Below are 19,046 nucleotides of genomic sequence, written 5' to 3' on the forward strand. Positions count from 1 at the left end.
CACTACACTTACTGATCAACTGTCCTATGTGTGCCTGGTCTCGTGTAGGACTCTAGCTGCTATTCTCATTCCCGTATCATTGACGATTCTAATATACTTAAAGCCACACCAACAGAGTCACTTTCTTTTTGAGATTTGTCTTATGATTAACTTTTTAAGTGTTGTAAAACTCTTCCTTTTATGGTTGCTTCCACCTCTTACCAACTTAGGGCTTCACAATAGCTCAGTGCCTAGCAAGTACATGGTCCTGTGGGGGTGGGGGAGAGAAAGAGAAAGAGAAAGATGAACCCTATCCAACTCAGGCTTCTAGTTCTGTGTGAACAGTGGGGTACCACAGACCCACAAAGATCTTTTACAACTGACTAGGGTGTCTGACTCAAAATGTCTTATTCCCTGGGTACTGATTATAATTTCAAAAGGAAGTAAATTTTTATCTCAGATCCTAGTTTCACTATTTTGCAGAAGATGAAATTTTTGTGTTTTCCAAAACCATCTCGATTAATAACCCCACTTTTAGTTTAAAAGTTCAGTGTATTTTTCATTTTGCTTCTGGTTTACAGAAATGCCTATATTACACTGGAACAATGCTGAACTTTTAGATTTTCTATTATTCTTCTATTCAATGCTGCAGACTGACACACCTAGGCTGACTCCCAGGCTTTTAAAATCAAATATTTACAAAAGGCAATTTTTTTGGCACAACATAAAGCTCAATGGTATGTATCACTCGTAATTAATTCTAAATGAACAGGTAAGTTCCAAAAAGTAAAACCTGTGTGTTCTTGAACAATAGCAGAGATTAGCAGCACTCTTTTACCTTCATGATGACTTTACCTACTCCACATTTCACAAGATCAACAGGTATGGTGTTGGGTCTATTTAAAAAATGGTATATCGCCTATGTAAAACACAACTCATAAATCACCTTAAAATCCAGCCAGTTTAATATAAAATGTTTTTAATTGTTTTTGAAAACATTTAAAAAACAACTTTGAACACTTTTAATAAAAAAGAGAACTGAAATGCTACTGCAATATTCAACTACTGTAGTTTCAGCAGGTACAACAGACAAAACACTGGGGGAAATTTGACTTTCTGCACTAAATGAAAACATGAAACAGGGCTTGTTTTTGTCATTTATGGTGTAGTAAAGCACATTGCAGAACAAGACTATTATTTGAACCTCAGATGCACTGCACAAAAAACACTTTCCTTCTTTTCAGTTCAAAAGTCAGTGCTTATTGCAACTATATGCAAAATTATTTACTTCATGAAGTCTCATCATGATAAACAGTATGCAAAATGTTTTAAACATGAGAACAATGAAAATAATCTGAGAAAAGAACATACTTGACAACAACTAAGCAGAATTAGTAAACATAAAGTAAATAACTTGTGAATAACTATGCTTGTCTGGTTAACACGACCAGTTTCAATACAGCCAAGAAAAAAAAAAGTGGTTACAGGAATACCTAGTACTGTACAAGATAAGTCAGTAACACTCATGCACATTTGTGATCATGTATTAACATGGTGAAGCAAACTAAATTCTTCCTGCTGTAATATTCTCATGTAAGAGAATAAGAAATAGAAATATCTCATTGAGATCAATGCACATTGCTACATAAGACAATTGTATCTGTCACTTTGATGACATTTTGTCTTTTCATAATGAAACACATTTAAAAAGTTTAATCTGTGGACTGTATTGGTTGCATTTATCCTAAGAGATGTGCCTACCACAGGTTCAACAAATTTAGTGCAATATATGAACCCCAGAAAGTTTGTTGGACGAATTCAATCAAATTGAAAGAGTTTGCTGCAATACTGTACAAGGGATTAAAAATCCTCCAGTCTTTGTGTTTTTATCAAAAAAGATTTCCATTATTTTTATGTTAGTAGGAAGCTAATAGTGTAAACAAGGGATTAGAATGGCCTCAAAATCTTTTCAGAGTATCTCATATAGAAAGGCTCCCATCATTTGTTAAAAGAAATCACACAGTTTCCTTTGGGTATTGCATACTTTGGTGTGCAGTAGTGCTGTCTCAGATGTACAGTGAGAAATAACATCAAGGAAAAAAAGTCCTTAACAGATCATTAAATCAAGAAAACAAACACAAATGCCAATGAACTAGCACATATTAAAATATAAATCTCTGATCAACCCTAGCACCATTTATTTATCAAAATGTTAAATACCCTAACTTTCAAATTTATTGAGCAATGAAACCTTATTAAATTAAACCCTTCATTACATATGCTAAATATTCATTGATCATAGTTTTCTGAATAGTTTATGAATTAAAGTAAAGCTCAGCTGGTCTAAAGTAGCACAGGAAATAGTTTAATGTTAGCTTTAAAAGTTTAATGTTTTAAAAACTCTTTGAAACTAATCTTGAAACTCATTTAAATGGAGCTGTCAACTACTGAGTAGATGTATGTCAACATGAAATTCATAAATATTCATAAAACAAAATGGGAGCCATAGAGAAACATTTTAAAACAAATCCTGAGTACTTTACAATTTTTATCACAATAAATAAATTATTAAGCATGTAATAAAACGTTCCTCTTCTTCAAGTACTATTATTATCCCCTTTGTTTTAACAGAGATAAAAAGATTTGTGGCTTCAGACCTTAGGTGGTAAAATGTTTTCTGCTCAGGTTTTAATGTTACCTCCTGCCTGCCTGTTTTTCATAAAGATCCCATGATCAAATTGCACGACTATATTCAGGAGGAACAAAAGTCAGCCACTAAATTGAGGAGGAAAAAAAAATATATGTATATTATAGTGAAAAAAATTCAAAATAAATCTTACATAGAATTCTATTTAATACAAAAATGCAGCTGTTGTGGTGAAACTAAGAAAATGTTCTTATTTTCCTTCTAATGCCCCATCAACTAACGAATAATACATCAGTTTTCTAAAATGTATTTAATTCTATTAAATTACGATATGTGGAGTTATGTGTATGTCTATGTATGCGTTAGCTCCACATTTAAATTAACATTTTAAAATCACACTAATGCAAAGTCACAAATATAAATGGCTACTTATTCTTCTTAGAAATTTTAGTGCAGCTTTTACTTTCCTTAATACTTAATTTTCCATTATTCTCTCCTATTTAAGCCCTTCATTGTGGGGGTAAATGGTACTAAAACCCCAGAAAGTTCTAGAGATTTTTCATCCTACAGTAGCTCTATGCTTCAAGCCTAAATATTTATAATAACCTGAATATTATCTGTTTTAAGGAAGACCCTCTTGCCTACAGTTCACCTTAGCTATGATTTCATATTTAAACATAATGCCAACGGTAACAACAAAATAGCCCCCACCCTAAAACTGACGGTTTCTTCTAAATTCTGCGATCAAAATTGAAATAAACTTATACAAAATAAAGATCTAGACTGCCTTTGTAAAAGATGGACGGTGGATTCTGTACTAGCAAACAATGTGATTAAATGGGGAAGGTTACAAAATTTAAAACCTAATACTTCTACAGCCTACTGTCTTCAGAAACTTGTTAAGAACTGAGGCAAGTCTAACCATTTCCTACTGAAGAAACCACTTCTGCAGCAAACGCTTTTCAAATGTCACAATTAATATTAAGTGTTTCTGCTGCGGGAGGCACTTCCATTAAGACAAATACAATACATATGTCTTTAGATACAGTGTGCTACATATTATAAAACACAATTTAACCCAACATTTCAACAGTAGGATGGTCCTTGCTTTCTATCCATTCAAAACCTGATGAAGTCATAGAGTTCATGGATTCACTGCAAATTTGTTGAAATAATGGGTCATTCTTTAATTCTTCCAGTGTAGCTTCATCATCTTGTCCCTGCTGACGCCCTGGATCAAACAGTAGATTTGGGTCTAAGGTGTTCAAATCATTGATACTGCCTGAGAGGTCAGATGACAACCTGATATCACTAGAGAAATCAGATGCAGTATTGGTGAGATCAGATGCTACCTGACCTACCAGCTGTTGGCTGGTTTGCAAATTGTCCCCACTCAACAGGTCTTTAACAGTGTTACTGAAATCTAATTGTTGCTCTCCAATTTCAGATTGTGCTTGATTATCTCCAGGAGAAAAACTGATCTGATCGGTGCTATTACTTTTGGTGAGGTAAGATGGTGTTTGAAATTCATAAACAGAAGTGCTGGAATCAATCATATTCTGTGAGTTGGCACTAGGAAAAACAGTGGAAGTTTCCAAAATCTGTGTGAGATTCATCCGGGCTGTGTAATTAGAAGGCAGGTTGTTCATTCCCAAACCTCTTACTGCATCATCGTTGTCAGAATCAAGTTTACTCAACAAAACATTGGTTATTTTTTTACTATTTGTTTGCTTTTGAAGAGCATTTGGGAAGGCTGTCTGCATCATGACTGTCAATGGAACCGACTGACTTCTTTGAGCAATGTTGTTGGCACACGTATCTGTGTGAACATTTGTGAAAACATGGACTTCTGGGGTTACTGGACTTCCAAAGGGGGTCACATTAGATCGTGGGATATTAGATACTGGATAGAGAGTGCTTCCACTAAGATTACGTTGGCGATGGACCGCAGGGCTCACACTCCGGCACCTGAAGTTGCTGCTGGCAGATGAATTAGTTCCTTTATTGTCAAGAGGGGCAGGAACTGCAAACCCTTCCTGTTTGTTGGTGTTATTTACAGTGGCACCTTGATGCTGCACCGGAGAGACAGGAGTCAAACGACCAAAATGTGTGTCATGATGTCTGGATTGAGACTGGTAAGACTGTCCAGGCACAGCAAAAGCATGAGGTTTCCTGAAACGGTCTTCCACCAGTTCTTGGTAGCTTGGGAGAATGCCGTGGCCAGAAACTGACGAATTGCCAACTCCACTATACCCATTATTCATCCATTCAAGCTTGGTTTTATCAGGGTGTGTGGCCATAGGTCTTTGCATTGGTTTCACAGGACTGCTTGAGACAATGCTGGCATCATGATATGCCATACTGGAGCTTATTGGGGTGAATGCAAATGGATTCCTGCACTCAACAGGGCTGGGAGGGACACTACTGCTGCAGTTTGAATGTGGAGTACCAATGGGTGTGTGTCGGCTACTTCCTAAAGCACTATCCACAGGTGTGGTCTGGGCTAGCCTGGAGCAAGGACTCTCCCGTGACAGACTCTGAGAACCAGCAATCATTTCAGATGTTGGGGTTGGAGTTGGTGTTGGTGTTGGGGTAGGAGTGGGAGTGGGTGTGGGTGTATGGATTGGAGTGCCATTGCTATGGATTGGATGATAGAAGTGAGTGCTGGAGGCATGAGAAGACATTGCAGCTCCTGGAGTCACTGACTGACTCTGAAGAGCCATTCCCAAACAGTTACCATAAGAATGGGAATTGTTCATGGACATTTGCTGTTCCATAAGCACCAGCTCTTCCACAATACTGTCTTGTGTGAGTTCATCATCAAAAGGAAAGTAGCTTTCATTTGTCTGGGAAACAGAAGGCTCGAACTCCTTCAGTTCAGACTGCAGAGGTAACTGATCTGAAGACTGTGCTTGTATTTGATTCAGAGAAGGTTCTTGTATCTGGCCATGGAGCTGTTGGTTATACGTGTCTTGTGGCATTCCTTCTAATTCCCAAACTGACTTCTCTAAATCATTGATATCAGGGTGCTCTGGAATTGCCATAACACTGATATCCTGCTGTTGTTCACAGCCGGCAGATATAAACTCAGAATCCTTAGTGACTTGTGGCCATTCATTTGGATGAAAGCTGATGTCTGATTTTGAATCATTCTCCATGAGAAAGACACTCCCTTCAAGTTTTACTTTTGTATCAGGAGATGATGATGGTGTCTGCTGTTCCAGAGCTGAATCACTGCTAGTAAGAGTAGAATTCAAGGGTTGATTTTCCACCATGTGTGAACTGACACTAACTGATACTTTGTTAGGAACCGGAGCACCTGCTGCTGATCGTTCTGTTTTCCCTGAATGTGGAACCTTCTGGTCCTTCTTAACACTGCCTGGTTTCTGACCTTCTATAGTAACTGCAGAAAGCTGTTCCACAATTGGTTTCTTCACAGGAGGCACCTGGGACTCTTGTAATGTTGAAGACAGTCGTTTTCTTGGACTTCTAGTGCATAATTTAGGGTCTTTATTTATTGAGTCACCATGAGTTGGCGAATTGGTGCTGGTGAAAGTTAAGTTCTGAGTATCAACTGAGGGCATAATAGTGCTCTGATTGCTGCCTGCTGATGTACCTGGCAGAACTTCACTACAGCGACTTTTACATTTTGTCCTCTGGTCACAGACCTTAGTTGCTTTTACTTCAGTAACACTTTCATATGAAGGTTTTTGCACTCCTTCATCTGTGTTACTTTTCTGCCCCAAAAGGGTACCAGATGTTGTTTGGGGAGCTTTAGCTCCATCAGGGTTTTCTTGGCACTGTACAGGATGCTCATCAGACGATGCTTCGGGTTCCATTTTAACTTCTACTGCGGATGTCCCCCTAGTGCTACTGGTCTTGGGTCCAGGAGACTGAAGAGAAACAACAGAACCATTCTTGATCTGTGGAACACTCCTTGACTCTTCTGCTGTCCCTGGAGCACTGCTGACCGAAGCAGAGTGTTTAAGAGGGGCACTGCTGTTGCTGGGAGTGAGGGAGATGGTTGTCATTTTCACCACATTTAGAGAGCTCATGTGTGAGGCGGGCACCACGGCAGTCTTGATGGGACTGCTGGTAAAGAGGACGGTAGTGGGGGAGCGGATGGTGAGGGCACTGGTGTTGGCAGGCTTGGGTAAGATCTGAGGGTAGCGATGTCGAGCAGAGCGGTCTCCACCAGGACTGGCTGGGATGTTCTGAGGTGTCTTTGGTGCCTGCTTCACAGACTGCATGTGCTGTGTGACCACCTGCACATTGAGAGGAAGAACTTTGCCATCAGAAGAACTCATTGGACTTGGTGAAGTTACCAACTGTCTTGTCCGCTGGACCTATGAAAATGCAAAAAATAAAACATTAGATTTAATGAGTTTATGATACACGTGTTAACCTGTATACCTTTCAAGTATTAAAACATTTATTAAATGCCAATATTAAAAAGAAAGATTGTATGCTGGCAGAGAATTTTTTTAGAACAGATCCTATGCTATCAGATACACAAATACAAGAAATGTAAACAAGCAACATAATTACAAAAATATAGTAATATCTAAGAACACTAAGATACTTTTCAGTTAACATACTAAAAACTTTACATTTGTGATGAATACTTGGTGAAATAATGATTTAAAGAATTTATAAGAAAAGATAAAATTTTAAGATATAAAGTATCTATCAAGCAGTCTGTGGTAAGAAGAGAACTCACTGAAGGGGAGTCAGTCTTGTAGATGGGACTACATTAGATTTAACGAGTTTTATTTATTTATTTATTTAACTGGACCTGAGTTACTGAACCATGGTGGCTAAGATCCCAGACAAAGCTGCTGCCTATGCTCACTAGGTATTTCACATTTTAATATGATGCTAATACCTAATTACGATGCTAATAAGAACAAGAAAAGTAAGATAAAATGTCCCCTTAAATATGTTGTAATAATAACATAAAGTATCAGCTTACTTTAGCAGGGTGTATTCTCATTTTAAAAGCTCATTCACTATAACCTCCACTGTGTGAGACAGGCAAGATAACACAAACAGAATGGCGAGGGACTTGCCTAATGTCCTCCTCCTACATGCAGCAAGCCACAAAGATAGATTTACCGTATCATCTATATACTGTATATTATAATTTTTCCATCTAAATGTTAACATTTAAACAAAACGTACATTATATTTTCTTATTTCAGCAAGGCAGGACACAATACAGAAAAAGTTATCCTTATATAAAGCTCTGACTAGTGATAAGTGTACTTTACATATATATATCCTGGATATTTAGACCTTTACTGATTGTTTTATAGCTTTTTTCGTAATCAAGAGTAAAAGATGGCTTGGAAATCTGTGGTCACCAAGCCAGTTTATGATGGTACCTACATGTCTACCTTCCTCCTTCTCAACTGGCATTTTTTATCTTATTTTTTGTAGGTACCAGAACCCAAACTCAGGACCTCACACCTGCCAGACAGGTGTTGTGCCACTGAACTATATCCCCAGTTCAACTGGCACTTTTAAATTATTGATTTCCCCAGTAAAACCAAATACTATTTAATATAATTACCGGAATGGGACTAGGGACAGCTGCTACGACAATACCAATGGGCTGAGGAGAAAGGATTGCAGGGTTTCCATTAGAAAGATTAGTTACTCCATTGGCTGTAGTGCCTTCTGATTTTTTTGCTGAGGACTCTCCTGGCAAAGGAGACTGTAGTTTCTGTTCCTGCTGCTTTTTTTGGATTTTCCGTTGCAACTGCTGTTTAGCATCAATAGGAGATGGCAAAGTCTTCACTTGAGGCTGAAAGGAATTACTTTCAGCTGTAGGTATAAAAGCAGAAGGCTGGGTAATTCCTGTAATTCCTGAAAATGAACAGAAAAGGAAAATATAAACACTCTTCTTTAGAGAAAGTGACATAACTTGCTTTCTTTAAATATTAAACCATCTACTGGACAAAGCAACCAAAATAATTTTTAACTCAATGTCTTTATAAAGCCTCATTAGACTTCCAATTTATAAACATTTGTCAATATGATTTTGACATGTTAAAATATGGCCTAGCTCAGTTTTAGTTAAATCAATAAAGTATCTATGTCATAAATACGCAGAAAAAAAATCATCATTCCATTTGATCAGCTGTCAGTAAATTTTCCTATCCTCATCTCTAAGTAAAGATTCATGCATTTTCATGACTTTAATATTCAGCCCAGAAGGAACACTTGGTATCTGCTGAAACCACTCCGTATCTTAGAAAAAATCTGTGTGGGGAAAACAATTTTTTTCATTCCTACCAGAAAACCATAGGTATTTAAACTGCTACTGAATGATTATTTCAGTGTGACCTGAAGAAATTAAATATAATTTCTCAGAATAATGTTAAGATAGTCTGAAAATTGTCATGAAGTTAATTTTTTTTAAAAAAAGACTAGTAATATACACAGAAAAGGAATAAAATCCAGTAATATATAAATTTTAGCAATAATTATGTAATCAAATTGATTTTTTAAAAAGCTCACTTAGGGAGTGAAGTGGGTTTGTTAACAATATAGGAATCCAAGCAGCCAAACTGATAAATTTGGAATTAAATTAGCTGAGCTGAGCAACCACTCATATGGACCCATTTCTGAGTCTCACCGAGTCGCCCTAAACTGGAAAGTTACAGAGTTTTTAAAACACAGAACCATAAAAAGACATCCTGTTGGAAACAATTTAGCTAGACTCTTACATTAATTTTTGGTTGACACCTGTATCCTGCTTTGCTAAGCAGGTTAATTTTTCTCTTGTAGGCATAGATAATATACCCTGAGTAATTTTCCATTCTTTTGGGTCAAATACAGGGCACTAGTTAAATGTAGGGCTCAGTTATGCCAAAAGATGGCGTCAGTTATGCCAAGCTACAACAGCAGGGGCATTAAATAGAAAGTCAGTTGTGGCCGTGACCACAGGGGAGGATAACACCAGCCTGCAAGTACATCTGCCTTCTGTCCCCAGCTCCACTTGTGCTTCTCATCATTCTAGATAGTGGCAATGACCTGGTGGAAGTTGGGGAAGGAGGACTAGGAAAAAGAGAAAGAAAAACTGTAAATCTCTCCCATGTACTCACTGGGCAGGATCCACAGTCTTTTGCCTTCTTTTCTGTTTTGCCTGTTACTGGGGAATGAACCCAGGGCCTTTGCTAAGTAACTAAGGTGGCCAAGCCGGGCCGCAATTAGGAATGCTCCTGTTTCAGCTTCTGAGTGCTAGGATAACAGGCATGTGGTTCTCTTTTTAAAAATTACTTCAGTACTTTTTTTCATTTTACATCCAGCTGCACTGTCTCCTCCTGGCTCCAGGAAGCTTTTGCTTCTCACCACTTGCACCCCAGAGAACCCTGGCTCACAGCCTGGATGTCTGATTCCTCCTGCCAGGGTTTCTGGCAGCAGTGAGTTCCAGGCAGCTGACTTACAAAAAGGACATTTGTAACACAACCTGTTCTCAATGTGGAGACTAGACTTATTTTAAAACACCAAATCAAAACACAAAAACCCACCAAATTTGCCTTCAAAGAATGAAAATTAATTTGCAATCAAGTGTATTTTTAAAAAACATAGTAAGGGTTGAGAACAAAATTTCAAGAGAGGTTTAAAAAATGTTTTGAGTAGTAATACAATTGGTAATATGATGAGTCTGTCTGGTAATTGTTTTCAAAAAGAGAAAACACCTGTTTATATAATTTAGTACTTTTGATCAAAAAAATTTATACTTACACCTTAAAAATTCATTCAACATCTGAGTCTGATTTGTGAATGATGTGGGAAGTAAGAGAGATGAACACATTTTTTTCCCCCTGCTTCCCAAATCCTCAATCTGCTGAAGTACCCTTCTTGGTATCAGTAGGAGCAGGAGAAAGAAAATAAAGTAAGGTGTGGGATCTATACCTCTTACAACCTTAATCATCCAGAACACAAGAATGCAGTATGACACAACTGAGTGAATCTGGGCTTCGGAGGTAGAGAGGAATCAGATCCTGGTCCTCTCCTTACCTACCCATGGACAAACTACTTAACTTTCAGTTTAATTCCTGACCTGAAAACAGACAAAATATCACCTAACTGCAAGATTGCCAGGAGAATTAAATAAAGTAATGAACATATGTGAGCTGCCTAGCTACATTCAAGCTGACTGAGCTTTCTCTTGCTTGTAACTCAACGACAGATTTAGGTCAAACACAGTTTACATGCAGACAAAAAATTCATACTGGCTCTTTAAGAGATTATTTTGCTGAAACTGATCCTTAACCACAATACAAGAGGACAGACTACACAAAACAGATCCCCCACATATGGTAATTCTGGCCATAGATCTATGGTAAATTTAAAAATATTTAGGTTTCACGCTTGTACGAATCATTTAAAAATATGCTTTATGGTAATATACCTTTCAGAGAAATAATTTTCTAGGCAATACACTTTATTCACCATTCTTTAGGTGAAACAAAACATTATAAATTTCCATTTGAACTTCATATACTGACTAATTTAGGAAGAAGCCATTTATTACAACAATGCTGGTAATCCCTGAAACTGTCAGTTCCAAAATTCATCTTTGAATTAACATTCTCTTGTTCGGATAATGTTTTAAAAAATCCTTCATGGTATTTTATAGTCATGTTTCAAGCAGTTTATTTTTTGTAAGACAAGTAAACTAGTCTGGGTGTCCAAAGGTCATTTTACTCATAAACTTAGTTTCTGAGACAGGAATTTATTAATGTAATTTTAAAATTCAATCTTACTTTACTTCTAGTGTTTCATTAACATCGGTACATATACTTAATACATATAGATATATTTTTAAGACTTAAAAACAGCAATGGAAAAATTAATAAAACATTGACAATGGAATCCAAATAGTTTTAAGATTCTGGTATAGCAGTACAAAAATATAGCACTAAGCTCTATAATGAAAGGGTTATTACTGTTATTTTGTTGGCATAAAAAACCAATCTAAATTTAGTGTAAGGTAGAATAAGAATACACAAGTACTATAAAATGGAGTCTCTGGCTGAATTCCTATTTTGTTACACCTTGATAGAGGCTATAAGGAAGCTTAACAGGGACTTCGTACCTGCTGATGCTGCTGCCATTACAGTTAGAGCTGCTACTGATTTCGTGCCTATATAGTGACTTTTTACAAGGAAGCGGGCTAATTCCAAGACTGTGTCAAATGGCTGGCTTAACACCTTCTGGGCCCACTCACACACAAGACGACAAGCAGAAGAGATAACTTCCTCATCAATATTTTGAAGCTGCCCGGAAGGTTCAACTCCTTCCAACTAAGCAAAAGAAAAGGGGAAAGTTAACTTTTTCTTTTCCAATCAGGTTTTACTAGTACATTTTAGGTATACATAATGACCACATTCATCCTAGAGAATCTGTACCTGTATATAACTTGTTTTTGCTTCGCCCCCATTCCCCTATCTTCCCTTTTCAACTCCTCCTCACCCCGCCATTTACAACAGCTTTGTTTCCATTTTTTCCTTCTTTTCTCATCTGGAAAAGTTAACTTTAAAAGCTTTTCTAACATCAATACAACAAACTATATTAATATATATTAATAACTATATTTTTTCTTCTGAATACATTTTTTAAGAGAAATTAAGATTTTTTATTAGTCTATGTTTGTGATACATAATAATTATACCCATCTTGGGGAACTGGCACATACACATTGTATCTTGGTCATTCTTACTCCTTCACTCCTAGAAAACTGAAAGCCAGCCCCTGTTCTTGGATAAGCAGAACATATATTGTCATAATGGCTGTAATATCAAAAATTATAATATAGATGTAATGCAATTCTGATTAAATTTTTTATACAAATTACGTATCTACAAATACGTAGCTTTAGGTCTCTGTTCTCCCAAATTTCATGATGATGTAGCTCACTTATATGAACATCTTTAAGGCAATGTATAACTTTTTTGTTTGTTTACTTTGTAAAAGGCACAGCTCTTGCTTCCTGGTTTTATCCAAATGATTTTACAGGATACATTTGAATGTTAATAGAAAGGTACAATTGTACATATTGAAAAGAAATGGCAGAATGCTTACCCCATCTCCAGTTTTATGAAAATCAAGATTGGGCAGTGTAGGCATGTGAACAAAAGCCTTTTTTCTTAGTCCACTGTAGCAATACGTAATAAATAGTTAAGGTCTAAAGCACTCTAAATTAATGGACTGCCTTCACAAATAGGGACTTGAAAAGTATATATGAAAACCATATATGAAAGGAGAATAAAATTAGCATGAGATAACATACACTTTCTAAATTCTTCAGTCCAAAAACCTTAGTATTAGAAACTTGGAATATCTGTCTTAAATGAAATAATTCTCATCTGTTATAACTTTTATGAATAAATGTTCCTAGTATGCAGGGCCGGCCACCAGTAAGGTCAGAAGGAAAGGAATAGCCAGGTGGAAACTTGGCATGAGGAAGGGAAACTTGAGTTCAGGGCACTGGGACAAAAACAACTCCTAACAGTGTCACAAGGGCTTTAACCTTTTCATTTCTTTTTCCATGAAACACACAGGATTATCACCTATAACATGCCAAAGACACATCAAGACACTTTTGTTTATATTTATGAAACAATGACAGGTTATCCAAGTGGCTTATGAACACCTAGAAATAGCTGAGAAAAGTAGCCTTCTTCCTCTCAAATATTCCACACGGTAGGTAATTTTCACGCTTTTGAAAAGGCCAACAGCTAAGCAGAGAGAAAATGAACATACTTCTGAGAGACCCTCTACTTTACAATCTTCTTTTATGAGTAGAAACAATCTTAATAAATCTTTATTTTTATTTCCTTACTTCTGTTTGTCCCCAAGTATTGCTCTATCACAAAAGAGACCTCTTTTATGCCTTTGCTTTAATTCTAAAATAGGCTTCAAGAAGTTGGCTGAAAAATAAAAGTGCACCCTAGTTTTTCAGTACAAATTTCACAAGAAATTTTTTGAATATTGTATTATTAGTAGTAGTTTTTTAATCAAAGAGATCTGTTTCTAAATTAGAAGGGAAGACGCTAACATCATTCTCTCCTTTTATTGATATAGTTTACAACTGCTGAATACATGGAGTATCTAATTCTTATTATAGCAAAGTAGATCAGACCATTAATAACATTTTACAGTGACAGAGACAGATAGTCTATCACAATCCTAATAAATACAGGAACTGCTCTTTGCTGTCTCTTTTTCAGTTTGCTAATAGCTAGAAAAGTAAGATTTCCAATTAGTCTACCTAGTACTATTTATATCTGTTGATTAAATTTATTTCTAAATATAGTTGCCAGCTGAAATACAATAGCAAATGTTCTATACGAAGTAGGAACATGAAGAGATTAATAGTAACATTCCAGTAAAGGATATTTAGATTTGCCTCTAGTGCCCAAACGACGTGCCTTCATGTTTGGGAAGACATTTTTCATGATCTTTCCAAAGTCGGCAGCACTTAATGGATGGTAACCAAGATTGTCACAATAGCTCCTGCAAAAGAAGATGGGGCCAATTTAGAAATGTGATAGAATTCGGCCTTACCTGGGATTGTGCTACTTTCAATACAATTTGAATCCTTTGATGAAGTGAAGCAATGGACTTTCATGTCACTCATCACAAATGACAGGATCATCACTCTTTAGAGACGTGTTAAGTCAGATCTGGTTAGCTGATTTCACCACTGTCAAGGTATATGGTACTGCTTTCAATAGCATTCAAGAAATCTGCAATAATAAGATCATGTTGGTACAAAGATTTTAAACCTTGCTTTAAAATGAGTATCTGCAATAGGGATATTAAAATTTCCACATATGTTATCAGGCCACAAACCAGGATAATTTCCAATACAAACATTATACATGTTGAACATTATTGATGGAATGTCATTAATTAATTAATTTGGTACCAGGGATCAAACTCACAACCATGTGCTTGCCAGGCAGGTGCTATACCGCTGAGCTATATCCCTGGCCCAATTTTTTTGTTTTTTCTTTTTTTGTGATAGGGTCTCACTATACAGTTCAGGCTGGCCTTGAGCTCACTTTCACCCACAATGATCCTCCTGACTCAGCCTCTTGGAGTGCTGGGATTACACACATGTGCCACCACACCCAGCTGGTTATAAATTTAGAAACATGATGTTAGAACTAAAAGGGATCTTAGAGATCATCTGCACCAGTACTACTTTACTGATAAGGTTAAAAACAAGGACACAAAGAAAGAGGTTCTAGAAGTCTACTGTTTTCCCCTCCTCCTAACATACCTTTAATTTTGTGAAAGTTTAGGGCTAGAAATGAATCCAGAAGTTATACACTTCAATTACTTGCTAAATATAGAGAGGGTCCTACTCTGAGGTCATGGATTGTTAACCTCAATGTGAATGCAGCTCTATGTTGTAAAGGAGCCCACCCAAACTGCAGGAATGCTTGCTCTTAAGGTAAAGAATTCTATTATGAGAGCCTTTTTCTCACTAGGAAGGTTGAGCTACCACATGATTCTGTTTTATATGCAACTTACAAGTTTTCAAGGGATAAGTCTTTATATAACTTTCAAACCGGTGCTTCACCACAAGCCATAGGTCATTATTCCAGGCCATCTGGAGTTCCTGGTTAGTTTACACCTCATTTCCCTTATTTATAGCATTAACCGCAGTTATCAAACAAGATAATAGTATCCACTCACACGCAACTCAGTGTAGATTACATTTATGCAACACTCAACACTGGGACATTAACACCACTGTCATTCTTAAAGTGAATTTTTCTTCTTGCTCTTTATTTAAAATTATAGTTTTAAGATTGAAAATAAGCCAAATTTTCAATACAACTATTAAAAAGCACTCAAAATCCATGGTAGCAATGCTATCTTTAGTTCTTTTTCATAATATTTATAAAATTAAATATATAAATTTAAGGTAAATATTTAATGGTACAAAATAAAAACAAAACAGAAAAGATAAAATACAGCTATATGATACTGAACCACAGCTGACATTTCTGAGTATTTTTAAGTGTTACCTCATGTCTCCCCAACAACTTGAGGCAGGTATTTTTATTAAACTTATTTTGTAGCTGACAAACTTACATATAGAAGTATATCAGGAAAAGATGTTGTTTGATCTAATTAATTTCTCATGCACGAGATACTTAAAGAATGCTGATAACTGGAATATAACCAAAATTACATAATAAATTTTTTCCTAATATTTATTAAGAGAAGAGTTCATTAAAAACTATCATTTTTCAGCTGGAAATGATGGCCCTTGCCTATCATCCCAGTACACTGGGAAGCTGAGACAGAAGAATCGTAAGTTCAACTCCAGTGTGGGTAATTTAGAGACTCTGACTCAAAAACAAAAGTCTAGGAATATAGTTCAGTGAGAAAGGCTTTGGCTCAATCCCCAGTAGCAAAAATTCTAAAACTATTAAAAACCCTCTACTTACCTATACCTGCACAATTATTTTAGTAAGGCTCAGCATTCATGTATGTCAATAAATAAGGACTTTAGGAAAGTCCTGAATATGTAGTAGAATTACATTCCCTTTAAAGTACAAATCAACTAAAACATTTGCTAGATAATCTGGAAGACAAAAGCAATAAAAGAACAATGGCCAGCAACACAAATCTTTTTACTCTTTTAAGGTGTTACTAGATTCTGAGACATTGGAAAGACAATTCTTTGAAAGTGCTGGACCTTAACCATGAAAATTTGTCTTTTTCATATTGTTCTCGTTCTGAGTACACAGTGCTAGCATTTGGCAGGGACACCTGAGGACAGCACACAAGTGATGGCTTGGTATCCCAGGGGCAGCCTGGCTAGAAAAAGACTATGCTGGGTCTAAACTGGGTGTAGTGGTGCATGTCTGTAATTTCAGCATTCCAGGAAGATGAAGCACAAGTACTGTAAATATGAGGACAGCCTGGGCAACTCAGTGACTTAGACCCTGTTTCCAAGTAAAAAATAAGAAGGGCTGCGGATGTAGTTCACTGAAAAGGCCATGGGTTTGATCCACAAAAACAGAACAAAAGAGAGAGGCGTAACTCTGCTGGTTACTTATTCTAGTTTAGAACCTAAATGAGAAATTTACAGCTGTCAGCACTATTAAACCAAGCTTAAACTAAGATCAAATACCACAAGCATAAACCACCTACTGTAATACTCATTTTTGTGATAATCATACAATGAATGATACAGTTCAAAGTCTGTTTAAAATCAACAAAACTAATTTAAAGCAGAGTTAATCATGCATACATAGTAGGCAAGTGCTGCACCTATTTCTTCATACACAGGTCTTTCCTTTCAATTTGCCATTCTGTCCCATCATTTAATTGAGTGATCCTATGAAAACATTTATCCATTGTCAAGGATCTTTTTCTGAAGGATATGGACCTTATCCTAAAATTGATAAATTACTAATATAAACTTCAGGGATAGTCATCTGATAAATCCTCAATATATTAAAAGTGCAATTTGTGTCTTTACTTAATCCAATTAAAAAGTAAAGTATAAAAGAAAGACTTATTTACTCACTGTTGCCAATAGAAGAACTGTTTAATGACTATTCTTCGGTAAGTTTGGCTTGTTTTTTAAGCAAAGTTAGAGATATACACACAGATATTAATGTGATAAAAATGTTGATCACATGCATGTAACACAAGCTTATTTATAACACTTTGCTTTCATTTCTAGACTGTCTCAGTTCTTTTTAAAATTAACAACATATGCAGTGTTCAGATTATGTGAGTAAAGATATTAACCACCTGTAAATTAAGAATTAACAAGAAGGAGGCCTTGACCCAGTGAATTCCACAGTAAAGACTTCCTCCACAAGAAAAAATCCACTGTGAAAAGTCTTGTCCTTAGGGAGATAAAGTGGGGATAAAGTTGTCAAAGACCATTTTAGGTGAGTGTATTAAATTTGTGGCTGCTGAAGACTACGGATAACAGTCAAGGAAAAGAAACTAATTGGGAAGCAATTAGTTTGCTGGGAAAACAAGATGTCTGGAGATGGTTTCGACAAGCTTAGCATATTCCTGGGGTCCCAGAAAGCCACACAGATGCAAACGGCTGTGGACATGCTCCTGAGAAGTCCCTATGTTCTCACCTTTAGCTAAACTTGAGGCTTCTTGAAAGCAGGAAGTGAAAGCAGTACTGAACTGTTAAGACTGAGGGTTAATACTGTATCCCAATACACACTTTAGGCAAAGACTGGGAGATTTACTGGTTCCAAATACTTAAGGAAATCTGTACCTAATGATTAGCTGACCAGAGTAAACTGAGTAGAGACTTCTGCAGGCACACAAAACAACGAACACAAACCTTGTAACTCAGAAAAGGGACAATTGCTACAACAAATAGCAATAACCATAAACCCTCAGCAGGGAATTGGATTTCTAGAGTACCTCATTACCTAATTTTAATGTCCACTCTGCAACAAAGAATTTTTGATATGCAAATAAACAAGCCATGTATCTTGGATTTTACACAGGAAATAAAATAATCATTAGTGAGCTGTGCTTGAAGCCTAAATGTTAGACTTGCTACATACTTTAAACAAGCTATTTTAAATATGTTTGAAGAGCTAAAGGAAATCGTGTCTTACTAAACAGAAAATGTCAACGAAGAGAAATGCACATGAATAACGATTTTATATAAAAATGAATATATGATTCTTGAGTTGAAAAGTACAGAAACTGGAAAAAAATTCAACAGAGGGTTTCAACAGCAAATCTGACAAAAAAATCAGCAAATCTGAACATAGGGTCAATAGAGATTAACCCCATCTGATGAACATAAACAAAAAATAAAAACAAACAGCCTCAGAGATCAGTAAGATACAATCAAATATCAAAATATACATAATGAGAATAGAGACAGAGGTCAGCAGGAGGAATATCAAAGAAACAAGAGACAAAAATGTCCTACATATAATACAAACATTAAATTATAAATCCAAAATGCATAACATGCAAACAATAAAACTCAAACAGACACACAATCATTATCAAACAGCTGAACACCAAAGAAAAAGAGAATAGCCTCAAAGAGAAGAGACTCATGATACACAAACAGCTTATTTCTTGTGGGAAAACATCAAGGCTAAAAGGCAGTGAGATGACAAATAATGCATAGACTGTCAAGAATAAATTTTGTACACGGCAAAATAAACTGTCCTTCAAAAGTAGGTTCGAGACATTCCCAGAAAGACCAGTAATCAGAAAGTTCAACACTAGCAGATCTGTTTTACAAAAGCAAAAATAAAATAAAATAAAATAAAATAAAATAAAATAAAATAAAATGAAGGTTGTCAAGGATGTAGAGAAAAAGCAGCTCATACATTCTTGGTGGGAATGTAAATTAATAGACATAGTGAAGAATAGC

General features: G+C 36.1%; 1 protein-coding gene across 2 annotated transcripts in view; it reads right to left on the reverse strand.

The window, feature by feature from the left end:
* Positions 1 to 941: 941 nt before the first annotated feature.
* Positions 942 to 19,046, reverse strand: part of Rfx7 (regulatory factor X7) — a 115,646-nt gene continuing 97,541 nt past the window's right edge. For both annotated transcript variants that reach the window (XM_063249268.1, XM_063249276.1), the window contains 5 exons: positions 14,039 to 14,155; positions 12,722 to 12,806; positions 11,736 to 11,943; positions 8,199 to 8,494; positions 942 to 6,972 (listed from right to left, as the gene is read on the reverse strand). In XM_063249268.1, coding sequence (XP_063105338.1) covers positions 3,700 to 6,972; positions 8,199 to 8,494; positions 11,736 to 11,943; positions 12,722 to 12,806; positions 14,039 to 14,155 — 3,979 coding nt within the window. In that variant the 3' untranslated portion in view covers positions 942 to 3,699. The remainder of the gene's footprint in view (positions 6,973 to 8,198; positions 8,495 to 11,735; positions 11,944 to 12,721; positions 12,807 to 14,038; positions 14,156 to 19,046) is intronic.

This window comes from Cavia porcellus, unplaced genomic scaffold, assembly GCF_034190915.1.
Source record: "Cavia porcellus strain 051 isolate PalLab524CR breed Dunkin Hartley unplaced genomic scaffold, mCavPor4.1 scaffold_1, whole genome shotgun sequence".
Classification (NCBI taxonomy): Eukaryota; Metazoa; Chordata; class Mammalia; order Rodentia; family Caviidae; genus Cavia; species Cavia porcellus.